At 39.5% G+C, this 14103-nt stretch overlaps 1 protein-coding gene across 1 annotated transcript; it reads right to left on the bottom strand.

Annotated features, from left to right (window-relative positions):
* Positions 1-961: 961 nt before the first annotated feature.
* slc6a19a.1 (solute carrier family 6 member 19a, tandem duplicate 1) lies at positions 962-13872 on the bottom strand. Its single transcript, XM_052093467.1, has 12 exons — positions 13426-13872; positions 11583-11723; positions 11375-11512; positions 6679-6860; positions 6478-6588; positions 6282-6394; positions 6042-6170; positions 3181-3337; positions 2836-3040; positions 2591-2750; positions 2305-2467; positions 962-1401 (listed from the first exon to the last, which is right to left on the bottom strand). The coding sequence occupies exons 1-12, from the start codon at positions 13622-13624 to the stop codon at positions 1234-1236; spliced, it is 1866 nt and encodes a 621-aa protein (XP_051949427.1). The 5' UTR covers positions 13625-13872; the 3' UTR covers positions 962-1233.
* Between the last annotated feature and the right edge of the window lie 231 nt (positions 13873-14103).

Below are 14103 nucleotides of genomic sequence, written 5' to 3' on the forward strand. Positions count from 1 at the left end.
AAGCAGGGCCGTAGCTAGTGGGGTGAAAATTGGTAACAATTCTAGGGGCCCAATGGTACAGGGGCCCCCACAAAAAATTCTAAAGTGTGTTTTTTAATAGGAAAAGGGGCCAGAGCAATATATATAGTCAGGGCGGCCAGATAATCTTGCTACGGCCCTGGATGGAAGAGACTTTAAATATGCCTCAAAGCCTGGTTTTCATTCAGGTCAAACATCAAAGATGGCACTGCTGTGAATAAGGTCTCACGTGATGTCCCAGTGTCATGGCACCTTCAGTTGGACTGATTAACTCCATCAGAATCATCCCACCTACTGGAGCAAGTCTCCGTCTTCATCTTTTCCAGATCAACAATGGGGGCTCCTCTAGATCTGGTTAAGGAAACTATATATTTGGACCAGCAGTCTAATGTGTGTAGTAAATCATTAAATGTAGATTCCTGGTGGTGTCCCCCTATTATCCACCATAAAGAGCCCCTCCCTCTCGGTCCACGGAGCACAACATAACATGAATCTAATAATAATGAATTTAGCACTGATACAAATAAGAGCCATAACGTGCTTAATAAAGACATGTTCCTTAGTCTTGGACATCATAAACCAGTGTGTACTGCAGAAATAACAGTATATGGATGTATAAAATACAGAATGTATACAAACAATACTGGTGTGCTTCTGTTAATGCACTGTATCTGACAACCACACCGCTCGTTAAGCCGGCCGGTCATCCATTGCGAGTCACCTTTCCTATTTCTCGGATCACTGTGCAAAATTCAAAGTTATGTTTCATGTCCATTGATTGATTTATTTCACATGTGGTCTTGTAATAAGCTGGATAATGAGCAAGTCAGACTCATTATTTGCTAAATAAACACCAGCAGAACTCCCAATGCAATTTGAGGAACAATTCAGCTGTTCAGCAATTGCTTTCTCACATACTGTAATTACACAATTTCAACACAAATCAATGCTTATGTCCATTTATTTGTACATTGGATTTGTAGCTGTGTAATAAGCTCAATAATGTACAGCCAGCTGATTGCTATCACAAAATAAACCCATTCAGGGTGATACAAGAGTCCTACACTTGGCCTAGAGATTATATTGCAATAATAACTGGCTTACATCATCCCTTACTTAATACACTGTGTTTCACCATAAACTTCACACTTAGAGTTCCACATGGAATAAAGTTTTGTTACTACTTTGATCTGTTCACACTTATTTGCACTTTTTTCAGAAAGTCTCTTCTTTGTTTTCCTTTTCTCCCGAACGACAGCATTTCCAAATATACTTAAAGATGGCAACCCCAGGAATGGCCAGACATGGCACCCCAGCTAGTATGAAGATGATGCCGTTTATCCAGTCTGGATACGGCACCTCTGTAAGTGTGGGAAATTTGATCTGCAGTCAGATAGAAATGGAAGGTTAGTTGTTACTTTGCACTGGGAACAATGGCTGATCTTGTCAGGCTTCATGCATGGTCTAAATCCAACATTTCATACAGGTTATGAACAGGGCTGGACTGGGAAGAGAAATTGGGCTGGGATTTTACATAGCAACTGGCCCAGTTGTTGAGCGGGGGGTGGGGGGGGGGGGTTGTTCGCTGTCCTTTTATGCATATCGCGCCGCCATTTTGTGGTTTGTCCTGCATAGCGCGGCGGCTCAGTTTAGCTTATCGCTGCACAGCCGACCCACCGGCTAGCTCTGTTCTCCTGATGGCCAATCCTTCTCTGATCGGCGCATGACTTGTTTTAAAGTTAGCATTACATAATCAACTACATTTGCAAGCTTGTTCTGGTGTGATCAAATTCTGTGGTAGCTCGACTGATGGTGTGTTGCACTTGTGATGTAAATATCCGCAACTGGGCTGAAATGTGAGTCAAAAGTGTCATAGAAGCGTCACAAAATGATGCACGTTTTTCACCTCACGTTTGCTTTTTCTGATACTATCGGTTAGGTTTAAGGTTTAGGGTAGGGAGGTCGGTCGGTTTTGTTGATTTAAAAGATGATAGAGCATTAACCTTAAAAACCTCATCTGTTTTGGAGAATATTTAACTCGCTTTTAGCACCCCACAGTGGATATTTCACCTCGAAACTACCGTGATGTGTGTAATGACCCACGTAATGTCATTTTGCAAACATTTGCAGGCCAGTTGGAGTACATAGAAGTGTGACAAAGCACTCGAAGTGCGGATGCTTTGAATGCATCTGTACAGATTTGCGGTCAAAAGAGTGTGTGAGACATAACGACGAAGCCTTCTGCTGCTGACTGAGGAAATGTATTTGAAAGGGGTTGAGGTGTACCGATTGAGGGTCCCAGACACTGTAGGTCAGCTGTTTCCTAACCGTTGTGACAAAGAAGAAGATCAGAATGACAAGGATGATGACAGGACTGAGAAACCGCCATGAAACCTGCCAGAAGATGTTGGGTTTGTGACCCACCATGAACTCAATGTCTTTGTTAAACCTAGAAGATAAAAAGGAGAATGGCTTTCAAAAAGAAGTGTCATCCTTCTTTTCAGTGCTTTAAGATATTTGCTAGTAGATAAATGAGACTTCAGTGCATTTTAAAGGGTAGTTTGACTCCTACCTGTCAATACCGTAGATGTAAACAACAGCAATAATCTCGCAGAGGGCGATTACCAGCAAAGGAATGGATCCAGCAAACCCATCAAATAGAACCAACCAGTAGTTACCAGAGGACTGGACGAATATGAGTGCCATCAAGAAGGAAACCAGACATGCAAGACCTGAAACACATGGATGGAGAAAGCTCAAGAACTCCTTCAGACTCCTTCAGACTCCAGAAGTCATCGTTGTGGTTGATCTGTTTACCAGTGAGCACTTCTTTAGGCCATTGTTTAGGGAGGATGTTCAAGTCTTGGAGCGGCACCACCACACCCTCTATGTTGCCGAACATGGTGGACAGTCCGAGGCAGAAGAGCATGATGAAGAAGAGGACCGCCCAGAGAGGAGAGACGGGCATCTTGGTGATGGCCTCAGTGAAGACGATGAAGGCCAGACCTGTTCCCTCAACTCCCTGTAAATGGAACAAACAGGAATACTTGCTTGTGGGCTCTTTTCAACCTCACAAGAAACTCATTGTGCCCAAAAACAAAGCGGACAAAACCATACCTGAGATTCTGAAGACTGAAATTGAAATTTCTATTGTGTTAGTACCTCGCTGAGGAACGTCTGCATGTCACAGGTCTTCAGGTTGAGTTCCCAAATGACTTCTGGCGCCGTGCTGTTTAAATTCTGAAGAACTTTGCTATAGTTGCTCTCTGTGATGTTTCCCTCAGGTAGATCAAACGCATTCACCAATGTCAGGATATTTCTATAAAGGCCAAAGTATACTTCGATTGGCCGTGTTGCTGATCGCTCCGAGCACTGTATGCGTGACGCAAATTACGCCATCGGCGCGGACTGTCGCGTACGACCCAGATTTTTCCGACACGCAGAGAGTTATTGTCTATTAGCATCAGCATTCGTAGTGTTCATGCGTAGAACACATTCGTCTTCGCTTGCGGTCAAAAGATTATACTTTGAAAGGCAACCCAGTCGACCAGGCATGATGCGATCCGGAACGCAGAAAAACGAAGCATACTCGGGCCTTTAAAAGGGTGTATTAGCTAAAAACAGCACATTCTTAAGGAATAGTTCACCCAAAAATGGAAATTCTGTCAGTCTGCTCACCCTCATGGCATTAGCGCTAAAACAACACAAGTTCTCCATGAGCACGCATGTTACTGTGAACGTGCTTCTCTCAAAGTGCTCATAAACGTGCAACAGACTTCAATTTCGTGTTTTTTTTTTTTTACCAAAACCTACTTTGTGCCTGACGAAGACTTGAAATTTGATGCACAAATCACACAGACTACTTTTATGATACTTTTAGGTCCTTGTTTAAGCTTTAAAGGAAGGCGCTATCAACTGCCGTTCTATTGCAAAGATGGACCGGAATAATCATTAATCTTTCCTTTTTGTTCTGCATGACAGAATTGTGCAACACTTTATTTTACAGAGTTTGTGTTACACAGATGTATTGCTTGATGCTATTATTAATTACTATATGTAAGTTCCTGAATAACAATATGTAAGTGTAGTTGATTAGTAATGAACAGTAATTACTTATACAAATACGTGTAGTTGATTAGTAATGAACAGTAATTACTTATGCAAATACATGTAGTTGATTAGTAATGAACAGTAATTACTTATGCAAATACGTGTAGTTGATTAGTAATGAACAGTAATTACTTATGCAAATACATGTAGTTGATTAGTAATGAACAGTAATTACTTATGCAAATACATGTAGTTGATTAGTAATGAACAGTAATTACTTATGCAAATACATGTAGTTGATTAGTAATGAACAGTAATTACTTATGCAAATACATGTAGTTGATTAGTAATGAACAGTAATTACTTATGCAAATACATGTAGTTGATTAGTAATGAACAGTAATTACTTATGCAAATACATGTAGTTGATTAGTAATGAACAGTAATTACTTATGCAAATACATGTAGTTGATTAGTAATGAACAGTAATTACTTATGCAAATACATGTAGTTGATTAGTAATGAACAGTAATTACTTATGCAAATACATGTAGTTGATTAGTAATGAACAGTAATTACTTATGCAAATACATGTAGTTGATTAGTAATGAACAGTAATTACTTATGCAAATACATGTAGTTGATTAGTAATGAACAGTAATTACTTATGCAAATACATGTGTTATTAACACTGTCAAATAAAGTGTGGCCAAAAGTATTCATACCGGTTTGTAACAAAATGAGGGTGAGTAAATAAATGATAATAATAATTACGATAATTTTATGTATACATTTTTATTTTTTATGTTAATATATATTTACATAAAAAATATTTTATGTAAATATATATTAAAGTGGGATGAATCTCACAAAAACATGTCCAGGTCATTTTTCTCCCCAAAATCAACAAAAAATAAGAATTAGTATTTTTATTGAGATAAATATGCATAAATATTTTGCATTGTGACTTTATGACAATTAAGTAAATTTTTAACTAAAACATAAAAAAAATATATATATATATATATATATAAGGGCTGTCGATTTAATGCGTTAATTCAGTGTGATTAATTTTATAAAAATAACGTGTACAAAAAATGTAGGCAATTAATCATAATAAGGAAGATTCCTGAGTAATGCTTGTAGTACCACCTGTTTACTCCAGGGGGCAGTAAGTGACACTTCAGCTGTGTGAGCAACACACAGTTTATACAGTGAAGAAACACTTCAGCAGAACAACACAAACATGAGTTACATTCTTGTGTTCAAAACACTTGAAGGAGCGCAAATCCAAACTAAGAGATCTCAAGATGTGTTTAAAGATTGAGTATTAAACTATATTTGAACTAAACATTGTATGTTTATGATGCAACACACCTGAGACGACACAAGCATGTCTGATGCAGGTGTACATTGACGGTCCTTAAACAAGCCCTCATAATAAATCTCTGATTGATAAATTCACTTGTATGAATTCAACATACACAATTCAATAATATGGTAATAATCAATACATTGTATTATAAAGCCGCTTTTTGTCCCATCAATGATGAACTCTTCTGCCACAAGAATGTAATGCACTTTAATTATCTGAATATTTTATTATTTTATATATATATATAATTTTTAAATATTTAAAGATAACTATATATCATTATTTCATCATTATATATTGAATTATTGTTATATGAGGGGCTTTCTCAGCAAATATTTGTATATATGATTCAATAATCGGGACACCATGTAATTAATTCGATAACATTTTTTAATCGATTTACAGCCCTAATATATATATATATTCTGGAGTGGTATATGACCCAGACATATTCTTGACAGGTTTCATGATATTTTTACATTCATGAATACAATACAAAGTATATATTTGATCAGTTTGTGACATGATATTGGCATTGCGGGCGCCATGCTTTACCAGTTGAGCTATAGTAACCATAATATGTGCATAAGGAACATACCTTTCAAGACAGTCATCATATTTCTCCGTGGCCCTGAAGCCGATGATGGAATAAATCACTGTTGCGGAGTAGACCGATGTGAGACCGTTTATAACAGAGATGGTGACGGCATCCTTCTCACAGTTATTGCTGATGGAAAATAACGTTTTGTTTTTGGGTTAAAATAAGTTAAATGTAATCAGTCTTTCCAACCGACCAGAGGTCAGCTGCAATATATGGTGATTAATCTGTTAAACTTACTGGACTGAGTTGTAACTGGAGAAGGAGATGAGACCACCGAAAGCCAGAGAAAAGGAGAACAGCACCTGAGCGCCGGCATCCAGCCAGGTTGTTGGTTTTATTAGCTCATTCACCTTAATACAGGTAAGAAGATACATCTGAGCTCCATGTGTATAGTAAAGGAACACATCCACAAAGTTTTAGCCGGTAAACGTACATCTGGAGTGAAGAGAAACTTTATTCCGTTCAGAGAACCTTTAAGAGTCAAAGCTCTTATCAGGAAGATGCTGAGAACCACATAGGGTAATGTAGATGTGATGTACACAGCCTAGAAAGATTATGAGACATTGTTAGACTTACATGATATTCCGACGTTGACTTATTACAATGTTGAATATGTGATGGGCTAGTTTGTCACCTTTCCCGTTGTTTCGATGCCTCTAATACAGCAGACATACAGCACGGTCCAAGCACAAATCAAACACATCACCAGCCACCACTGCAGTCCACCAGAGTCCTCGATCGCAGCCGAGCTGTTCAAAGTCTCTCTGTACCAGAAATAATCCACCGGAGAGCTGCGAGCACATTCTGACACCAGGCCTAGAGGTGGAGACACTCAACATATGATAATACGACCTCAAACATTGAAGTCACCATGAAACAGCATTCGCAAACTGGATTTACTTCCGTTATGTTTATTAACGTTTATATAAACATACAGTAATTCCGAGTTAAACAGAATATTCAATGGGAATTGTTGTTTGGGTGGGACTTGACTTCATCATTTGGAAACTTATTAGATGGTGTAAACTGGGCATTGTATGGATCCCCCTAGAGGATAGGAAAGGAATTTATTTTCTGAAATAGTTTTGCCTTCCATCACAATAGTTTGCTTTCCTTTGAATTTTTCGGAATACCTTTATCCATCCCTGAAGAAGATTAACCATGGTTTTGCTACAATAAACTATGGAGCCCCTTTTTTCTGCTTTTGCGTGCCTTAGCAATACGTTTATTCCCTTGCAATAGTTTAGCGTTCCCTTTCGATAGTTTTCTGTTCTCTCGTAATAGTTTTGCGTTCCCTCACAATAAGATTTGCGTTCCCTCTCAATAGCTTTGCGTTCCCTCTCAATAGTTTTGCGTTCCCTCACAATAGTTTTGCATTCCCTCACAATATGATTTTGGTTCCCTCACAATAGTTTTGCGTTCCCTCACAACAGTTTTGCGTTCACTCTCAATAGTTTTGCGTTCACTCTCAAAAGTTTTGCGTTCACTCTCAAAAGTTTTGCGTTCCCTCTCAATAGTTTTGCGTTCCCTCTCAATAGTTTTATGTTCCTCTCAATAGTTTTATGCTCCCTCTCAATAGTTTTATGCTCACTCTCAATAGTTTTATGCTCCTCTCAATAGTTTTGCGTTCCCTCTCAATAGTTTTGCGTTCCCTCTCAATAGTTTTGCGTTCCCTCTCAATAGTTTTGGGTTCCCTCTCAATAGTTTTGCGTTCCCTCTCAATAGTTTTGCGTTCACTCTCAATAGTTTTGCGTTCCCTCTCAATAGTTTTGCGTTCCCTCTCAATAGTTTTGGGTTCCCTCCCAATAGTTTTGGGTTCCCTCACAATAAGATTTTGGTTCCCTCACAATAAGATTTTGGTTCCCTCTCAATAGTTTTGCGTTCCCTCACAATAGTTTTGCGTTCACTCTCAATAGTTTTGCGTTCACTCTCAATAGTTTTGCGTTCACTCTCAATAGTTTTGCGTTCCCTCTCAAAAGTTTTGCGTTCCCTCTCAATAGTTTTGCGTTCACTCTCAATAGTTTTGCGTTCCCTCTCAATAGTTTTGCGTTCCCTCTCAATAGTTTTGCGTTCCCTCTCAATAGTTTTGCGTTCCCTCTCAATAGTTTTGCGTTCACTCTCAATAGTTTTGCGTTCACTCTCAATAGTTTTGCGTTCACTCTCAATAGTTTTGCGTTCCCTCTCAATAGTTTTACGTTCCCTCTCAATAGTTTTGCGTTCCCTCTCAATAGTTTTGCGTTCCTCTCAATAGTTTTGCGTTCCCTCTCAATAGTTTTGCGTTCACTCTCAATAGTTTTGCGTTCCCTCCCAATAGTTTTGCGTTCCCTCCCAATAGTTTTGCGTTCACTCTCAATAGTTTTGCGTTCCTCCCAATAGTTTTGCGTTCACTCTCAATAGTTTTTGCGTTCCCTCTCAATAGTTTTACGTTCCTCTCAATAGTTTTGCGTTCCCTCTCAATAGTTTTGCGTTCCCTCTCAATAGTTTTGCGTTCCCTCCCAATAGTTTTGCGTTCACTCTCAATAGTTTTACGTTCCTCCCAATAGTTTTGCGTTCCTCCCAATAGTTTTGCGTTCACTCTCAATAGTTTTGCGTTCCCTCACAATAGTTTTGCGTTCCCTCACAATAAGATTTTGGTTCCCTCACAATAGTTTTGCGTTCCCTCACAATAAGATTTTGGTTCCCTCTCAATAGTTTTGCGTTCCCTCCCAATAGTTTTGCGTTCCCTCTCAATAGTTTTGCGTTCCCTCACAATAGTTTTGCGTTCCCTCACAATAAGATTTTGGTTCCCTCTCAATAGTTTTGCGTTCCCTCACAATAGTTTTGCGTTCCCTCACAATAAGATTTTGGTTCCCTCACAATAAGATTTTGGTTCCCTCACAATAGTTTTGCGTTCCCTCACAGTAGTTTTGCGTTCCCTCACAATAGTTTTGCGTTCCCTCACAATAGTTTTGCGTTCCCTCACAGTAGTTTTGCGTTCCCTCACAGTAGTTTTGTGTTCCCTCGCAATAGTTTTGCGTTCCCTCACAGTAGTTTTGCGTTCCCTCACAGTAGTTTTGCGTTCCCTCACAGTAGTTTTGCGTTCCCTCACAGTAGTTTTGCGTTCCCTCACAATAGTTTTGCGTTCCCTCACAATAGTTTTGCGTTCCCTCACAGTAGTTTTGCGTTCCCTCACAGTAGTTTTGCGTTCCCTCACAGTAGTTTTGTGTTCCCTCGCAATAGTTTTGCGTTCACTCCCAATAGTTTTGCGTTCACTCGCAATAGTTTTGCATTCACTCCCAATAGTTTTGCGTTCCTTCGCAATAGTTTTGCGTTCACTCTCAATAGTTTTGGGTTCCCTCCCAATAGTTTTGCGTTCCCTCCCAATAGCTTTGCGTTCCCTCTCAATAGTTTTGCGTTCCCTCCCAATAGCTTTGCGTTCCCTCGCAATAGTTTTGCGTTCCTCCCAATAGTTTTGCGTTCCCTCTCAATAGTTTTGCGTTCCCTCCCAATAGTTTTGCGTTCCCTCTCAATAGTTTTGCGTTCCCTCTCAATAGTTTTGCGTTCCCTCTCAATAGTTTTGCGTTCACTCTCAATAGTTTTGCGTTCCCTCTCAATAGTTTTGCGTTCCCTCTCAAAAGTTTTGCGTTCCCTCTCAATAGTTTTGCGTTCCCTCTCAATAGTTTTGCGTTCACTCTCAATAGTTTTGCGTTCACTCTCAAAAGTTTTGCGTTCCCTCTCAAAAGTTTTACGTTCCCTCTCAATAGTTTTGCGTTCCCTCTCAATAGTTTTGCGTTCACTCTCAATAGTTTTGCGTTCCCTCTCAAAAGTTTTGCGTTCCCTCTCAATAGTTTTGCGTTCCCTCCCAATAGTTTTGCGTTCACTCTCAATAGTTTTGCGTTCCCTCCCAATAGTTTTGCGTTCACTCTCAATAGTTTTGCGTTCCCTCCCAATAGTTTTGCGTTCCCTCTCAATAGTTTTGCGTTCACTCTCAATAGTTTTGCGTTCCCTCTCAAAAGTTTTGCGTTCCCTCTCAATAGTTTTGCGTTCCCTCCCAATAGTTTTGCGTTCACTCTCAATAGTTTTGCGTTCCCTCCCAATAGTTTTGCGTTCCCTCCCAATAGTTTTGCGTTCACTCTCAATAGTTTTGCGTTCCCTCACAATAGTTTTGCGTTCCCTCACAATAAGATTTTGGTTCCCTCACAATAGTTTTGTGTTCCCTCACAATAAGATTTTGGTTCCCTCTCAATAGTTTTGCGTTCCCTCCCAATAGTTTTGCGTTCCCTCCCAATAGTTTTGCGTTCCCTCACAATAGTTTTGCGTTCCCTCACAATAAGATTTTGGTTCCCTCTCAATAGTTTTGCGTTCCCTCACAATAGTTTTGCGTTCCCTCACAATAAGATTTTGGTTCCCTCACAATAAGATTTTGGTTCCCTCACAATAGTTTTGCGTTCCCTCACAGTAGTTTTGCGTTCCCTCACAATAGTTTTGCGTTCCCTCACAATAGTTTTGCGTTCCCTCACAGTAGTTTTATGCTTCCTCACAGTAGTTTTGTGTTCCTCACTAATAGTTTTATGTTCCTCACAGTAGTTTTGCGTTCCCTCACAGTAGTTTTGGTTCCCTCACAGTAGTTTTGCGTTCCCTCACAGTAGTTTTGTGTTCCCTCACAATAGTTTTGCGTTCCCTCACAATAGTTTTGCGTTCCTCACAGTAGTTTTCGTTCCTCACAGTAGTTTTATGCTCTCACAGTAGTTTTGTGTTCCTCATAATAGTTTTGCGTTCACTCCCAATAGTTTTGCGTTCATTCGTAATAGTTTTGCATTCACTCCCAATAGTTTTGTATGCCTTCTCAATAGTTTTGCGTTCACTCTCAATAGTTTTGTGTTCCTCCCAATAGTTTTATGCTCCTCCCAATAGCTTTATGTTCCTCTCAATAGTTTTGAGTTCCTCCCAATAGCTTTGCGTTCCCGCTCAATAGTTTTGAGTTCCCTCCCAATAGCTTTGCGTTCCCTCGCAATAGTTTTGCGTTCACTCCCAGTAGTTTTGCGTTCCGTCACAATAGTTTTGCGTTCCCTCTCAATAGTTTTGCGTTCCCTCTCAATAGTTCTGCGTTCCCTCTCAATAGTTCTGCGTTCCCTCTCAATAGTTTAGCGTTCCCTCTCAATAGTTTAGCGTTCCCTCTCAATAGCTTTGTGTTCCCTCTCAATAGTTTAGCATTCCCTCTCAATAGCTTTGCATTCCCTCGCAATAGTTTTGCAATAGTAGACCACCTGATCTAATAGTGACACTTAAATGTGCAATCCCACAAAGTAAATGTCCATTTGGATTTCATGTCAAGTTTAAACTTCAGGTACCTGTCCTGTTGGCATTGACGGGACACTGACTCCATGGCAGTGGATCCTGAAGTGAGTTGAAGAAGTACCACATGACCCAGGCCATGATGGTGTTGTAGTACATGCCCACCATGAAAGACACCAACATGGAGGCGATACCTGAGGAACCAGAACTAATCAGTAAATTAACTAATCAGTTGAATTGTCTTGTGTTTGCAGTGTGACTGACCAACTCCAGTGAGATACGGACAGATGGAAGTCCAGACGCCAACACTGCCCTTCCTCAGTCTCTGTCCGATGGCAAACTCCAGATGCAGAAGAGGAACTCCCTCCAGAACCAGAAGAATCAGAAAGGGAATCATGAACGCTCCTGAAACAATGGATACACCATACAACCCTTTTACCTTTAGATTAGATCATTAAGATTCATATTTATCATAGAGGAGGTGATTATCTTTCAAACGAGTCCACACACAAGATAATCAGATGTATAGATCATTAGATAATCCACATGAAGCACAATGTTAAATATGACCACCAGGAGATGGCGCCAAATACACGACACAGACTCAATGATGACTCAAATGACACAGAATAAAACTCATTCTGTGAAATCTCATGACTAAAATCATGTCTGCATGCTAAGCAAACCTTTAGTCATTGTTGTGTTTGCATGTGTAATTAGTTCTTATTTTAACACTGATAAATTATATTTGCTATAATGCTATCTTTTGACTGGTTTGTCGTAACAACACAAAATGTATCTCTGTTGCAGCTGACATGATTGCAAACGAAATAAAAGCAGTTTTTCTGCACCACCTTATTTACACCCAGATATTTATAATGTATAATCCAAAAAAAAAAAGTTTTTAGGCTGAGAGTCTCAAAATGTATCATAAGTTTTATTTACAGTGATACCAAACACCTGACCCTCCTTGTTTGTTTTGTGTTGTTGTCGAGTTATAAGTGTTTAATTTCGGTGATGCCACTGAAACAGGAAATCTTTAAAAAAGAAAACACCTTCAGAGATCAAAGGGTTACTTTTGTGTGATTAAATCTACATATGAAAAAAATTTACGCAATAGCTCGTTTGCAGTCACGTGATTCTTATGATGCGCAAAATATATTTTCGTTCGCCTGCAAAGACTTTGTAATTCGCTTTGCTATTGTTACGTATGTTTGTTCAGTTACAGGGGTACAAACTCAAACAATGAAAAGAAAAAACTATTACTTTAACTTTACAAAGTACGGAAACAGCTAACGTTACATAAACATAGCCACATAAGTTGTATTAACTTAGCTTTGAAGAAGTGCTCACTGCACACCGACTCCTCCAGACTGCAGGTTTACAAGTCATTTTTTCAGTCAATTTCTAGCATTTTCCCCCTTATGAACAACAACTTTTGGTACACGATAAAAGCACCTTGTGGTTTCTCCTGTATGTAAATTCCGTAATGAGGAATGTTTCTGCCATTGGAGCAGCTTGATGCAGTAGGGGGCAGTCAGCACAACCCGCAAGCAGGCTGTTGAGCTTCTGCCTTCAAGCCGTAGAATTCAAAAATTATTATTTGATGTTGAATTATAGTATTTATGTATTATAATTATTTCCGAAATGATCAGTATTTCAGGGCCTTTCGCAGGAATTACTGATATGCGATAGGACTGACAGTCCTAATTATGATAATTATTATGTTAATAATGTCCTTATTCACCGATACTTTTTACGTTTTTGTCTCACTTGTATTAAAAAAAACAACTTCTGAACATGTTTGAAGATTTCTTACATGTTATTGCTTTCGGCACAAACATAAATCTGTCTTCTTATATTTAAAACTTCTGTTTAACTTTTTATATTTATTGTGGAGGTGTTTTTAGCTTTTACCTCAAATCTGTGATATCTGAAGTATCTTGTTAACAGACAAATCCTGAATCCTGTCTTTGCAGGATATTTAATGAATTTATCAGCTGATAACGTTGATATCTCAAACGTTATGTATGTGTTTTATATCTTTACAGGTGAGAATAATAACTGGACGTAATAAACGCTGAAAGATTGCTAGGTTCAGTCTCACCTCCTCCGTGGCTCTGACACAGGTAAGGGAACCTCCAGACGTTCCCCAGTCCCACACAGAAGCCCACACAGGTGAGCATGTACTGGGCTTTGTTGTCCCATTTGGGTCTGTCTCCAGCTTCCTCCACCTCCATCTTCTCCAGCTCGGCGTGAGAGGGAATGCGGTCCTCCAGACCCGGACTGGGAAGCTTCATCCTCATACTTGCTATCTAGAGCTCTCCTAAATGTTTAATCAGTCTCTGTGAAATGAGCAGAACACTCTTCAGGTAATAGTCTTCAGGTAAATAATCCAGAGTGTCTTCTGGTGTCTCCAGGTGTCTCAAGGTGTCTTCAGGTGTCTTCAGGTGTCTCCAGGTGTCTTCTGGTGTCTCCAGGTGTCTCCAGGTATCTCCTGGTGTCTCCAGGTGACTCCAGGTGTCTTCTGGTGTCTTCAGGTGTCTTCAGGTCTTGTGAGTTGGTGTGTTGCATGTTTCTGATATTAACAGGGTTCTGGCCATTCATTATTATTGACCTTTAATACATGTGAGTTCGTCTGCGTCAAGTGTTTTGTCAGCAGGAAAAAAAGCAGCTTGAAGTTTAACCTCACTTAATGGTATTTAGTTAATGTGAACTCATGGATGGATTATTTCTGGCTGCAGTCGCACTTGAATGCAGTCTCAAGATTTGATGACAATGGTTT

The sequence above is a fragment of the Xyrauchen texanus genome, chromosome 26 (genome assembly GCF_025860055.1).
Source record: "Xyrauchen texanus isolate HMW12.3.18 chromosome 26, RBS_HiC_50CHRs, whole genome shotgun sequence".
Taxonomy (NCBI): domain Eukaryota; kingdom Metazoa; phylum Chordata; class Actinopteri; order Cypriniformes; family Catostomidae; genus Xyrauchen; species Xyrauchen texanus.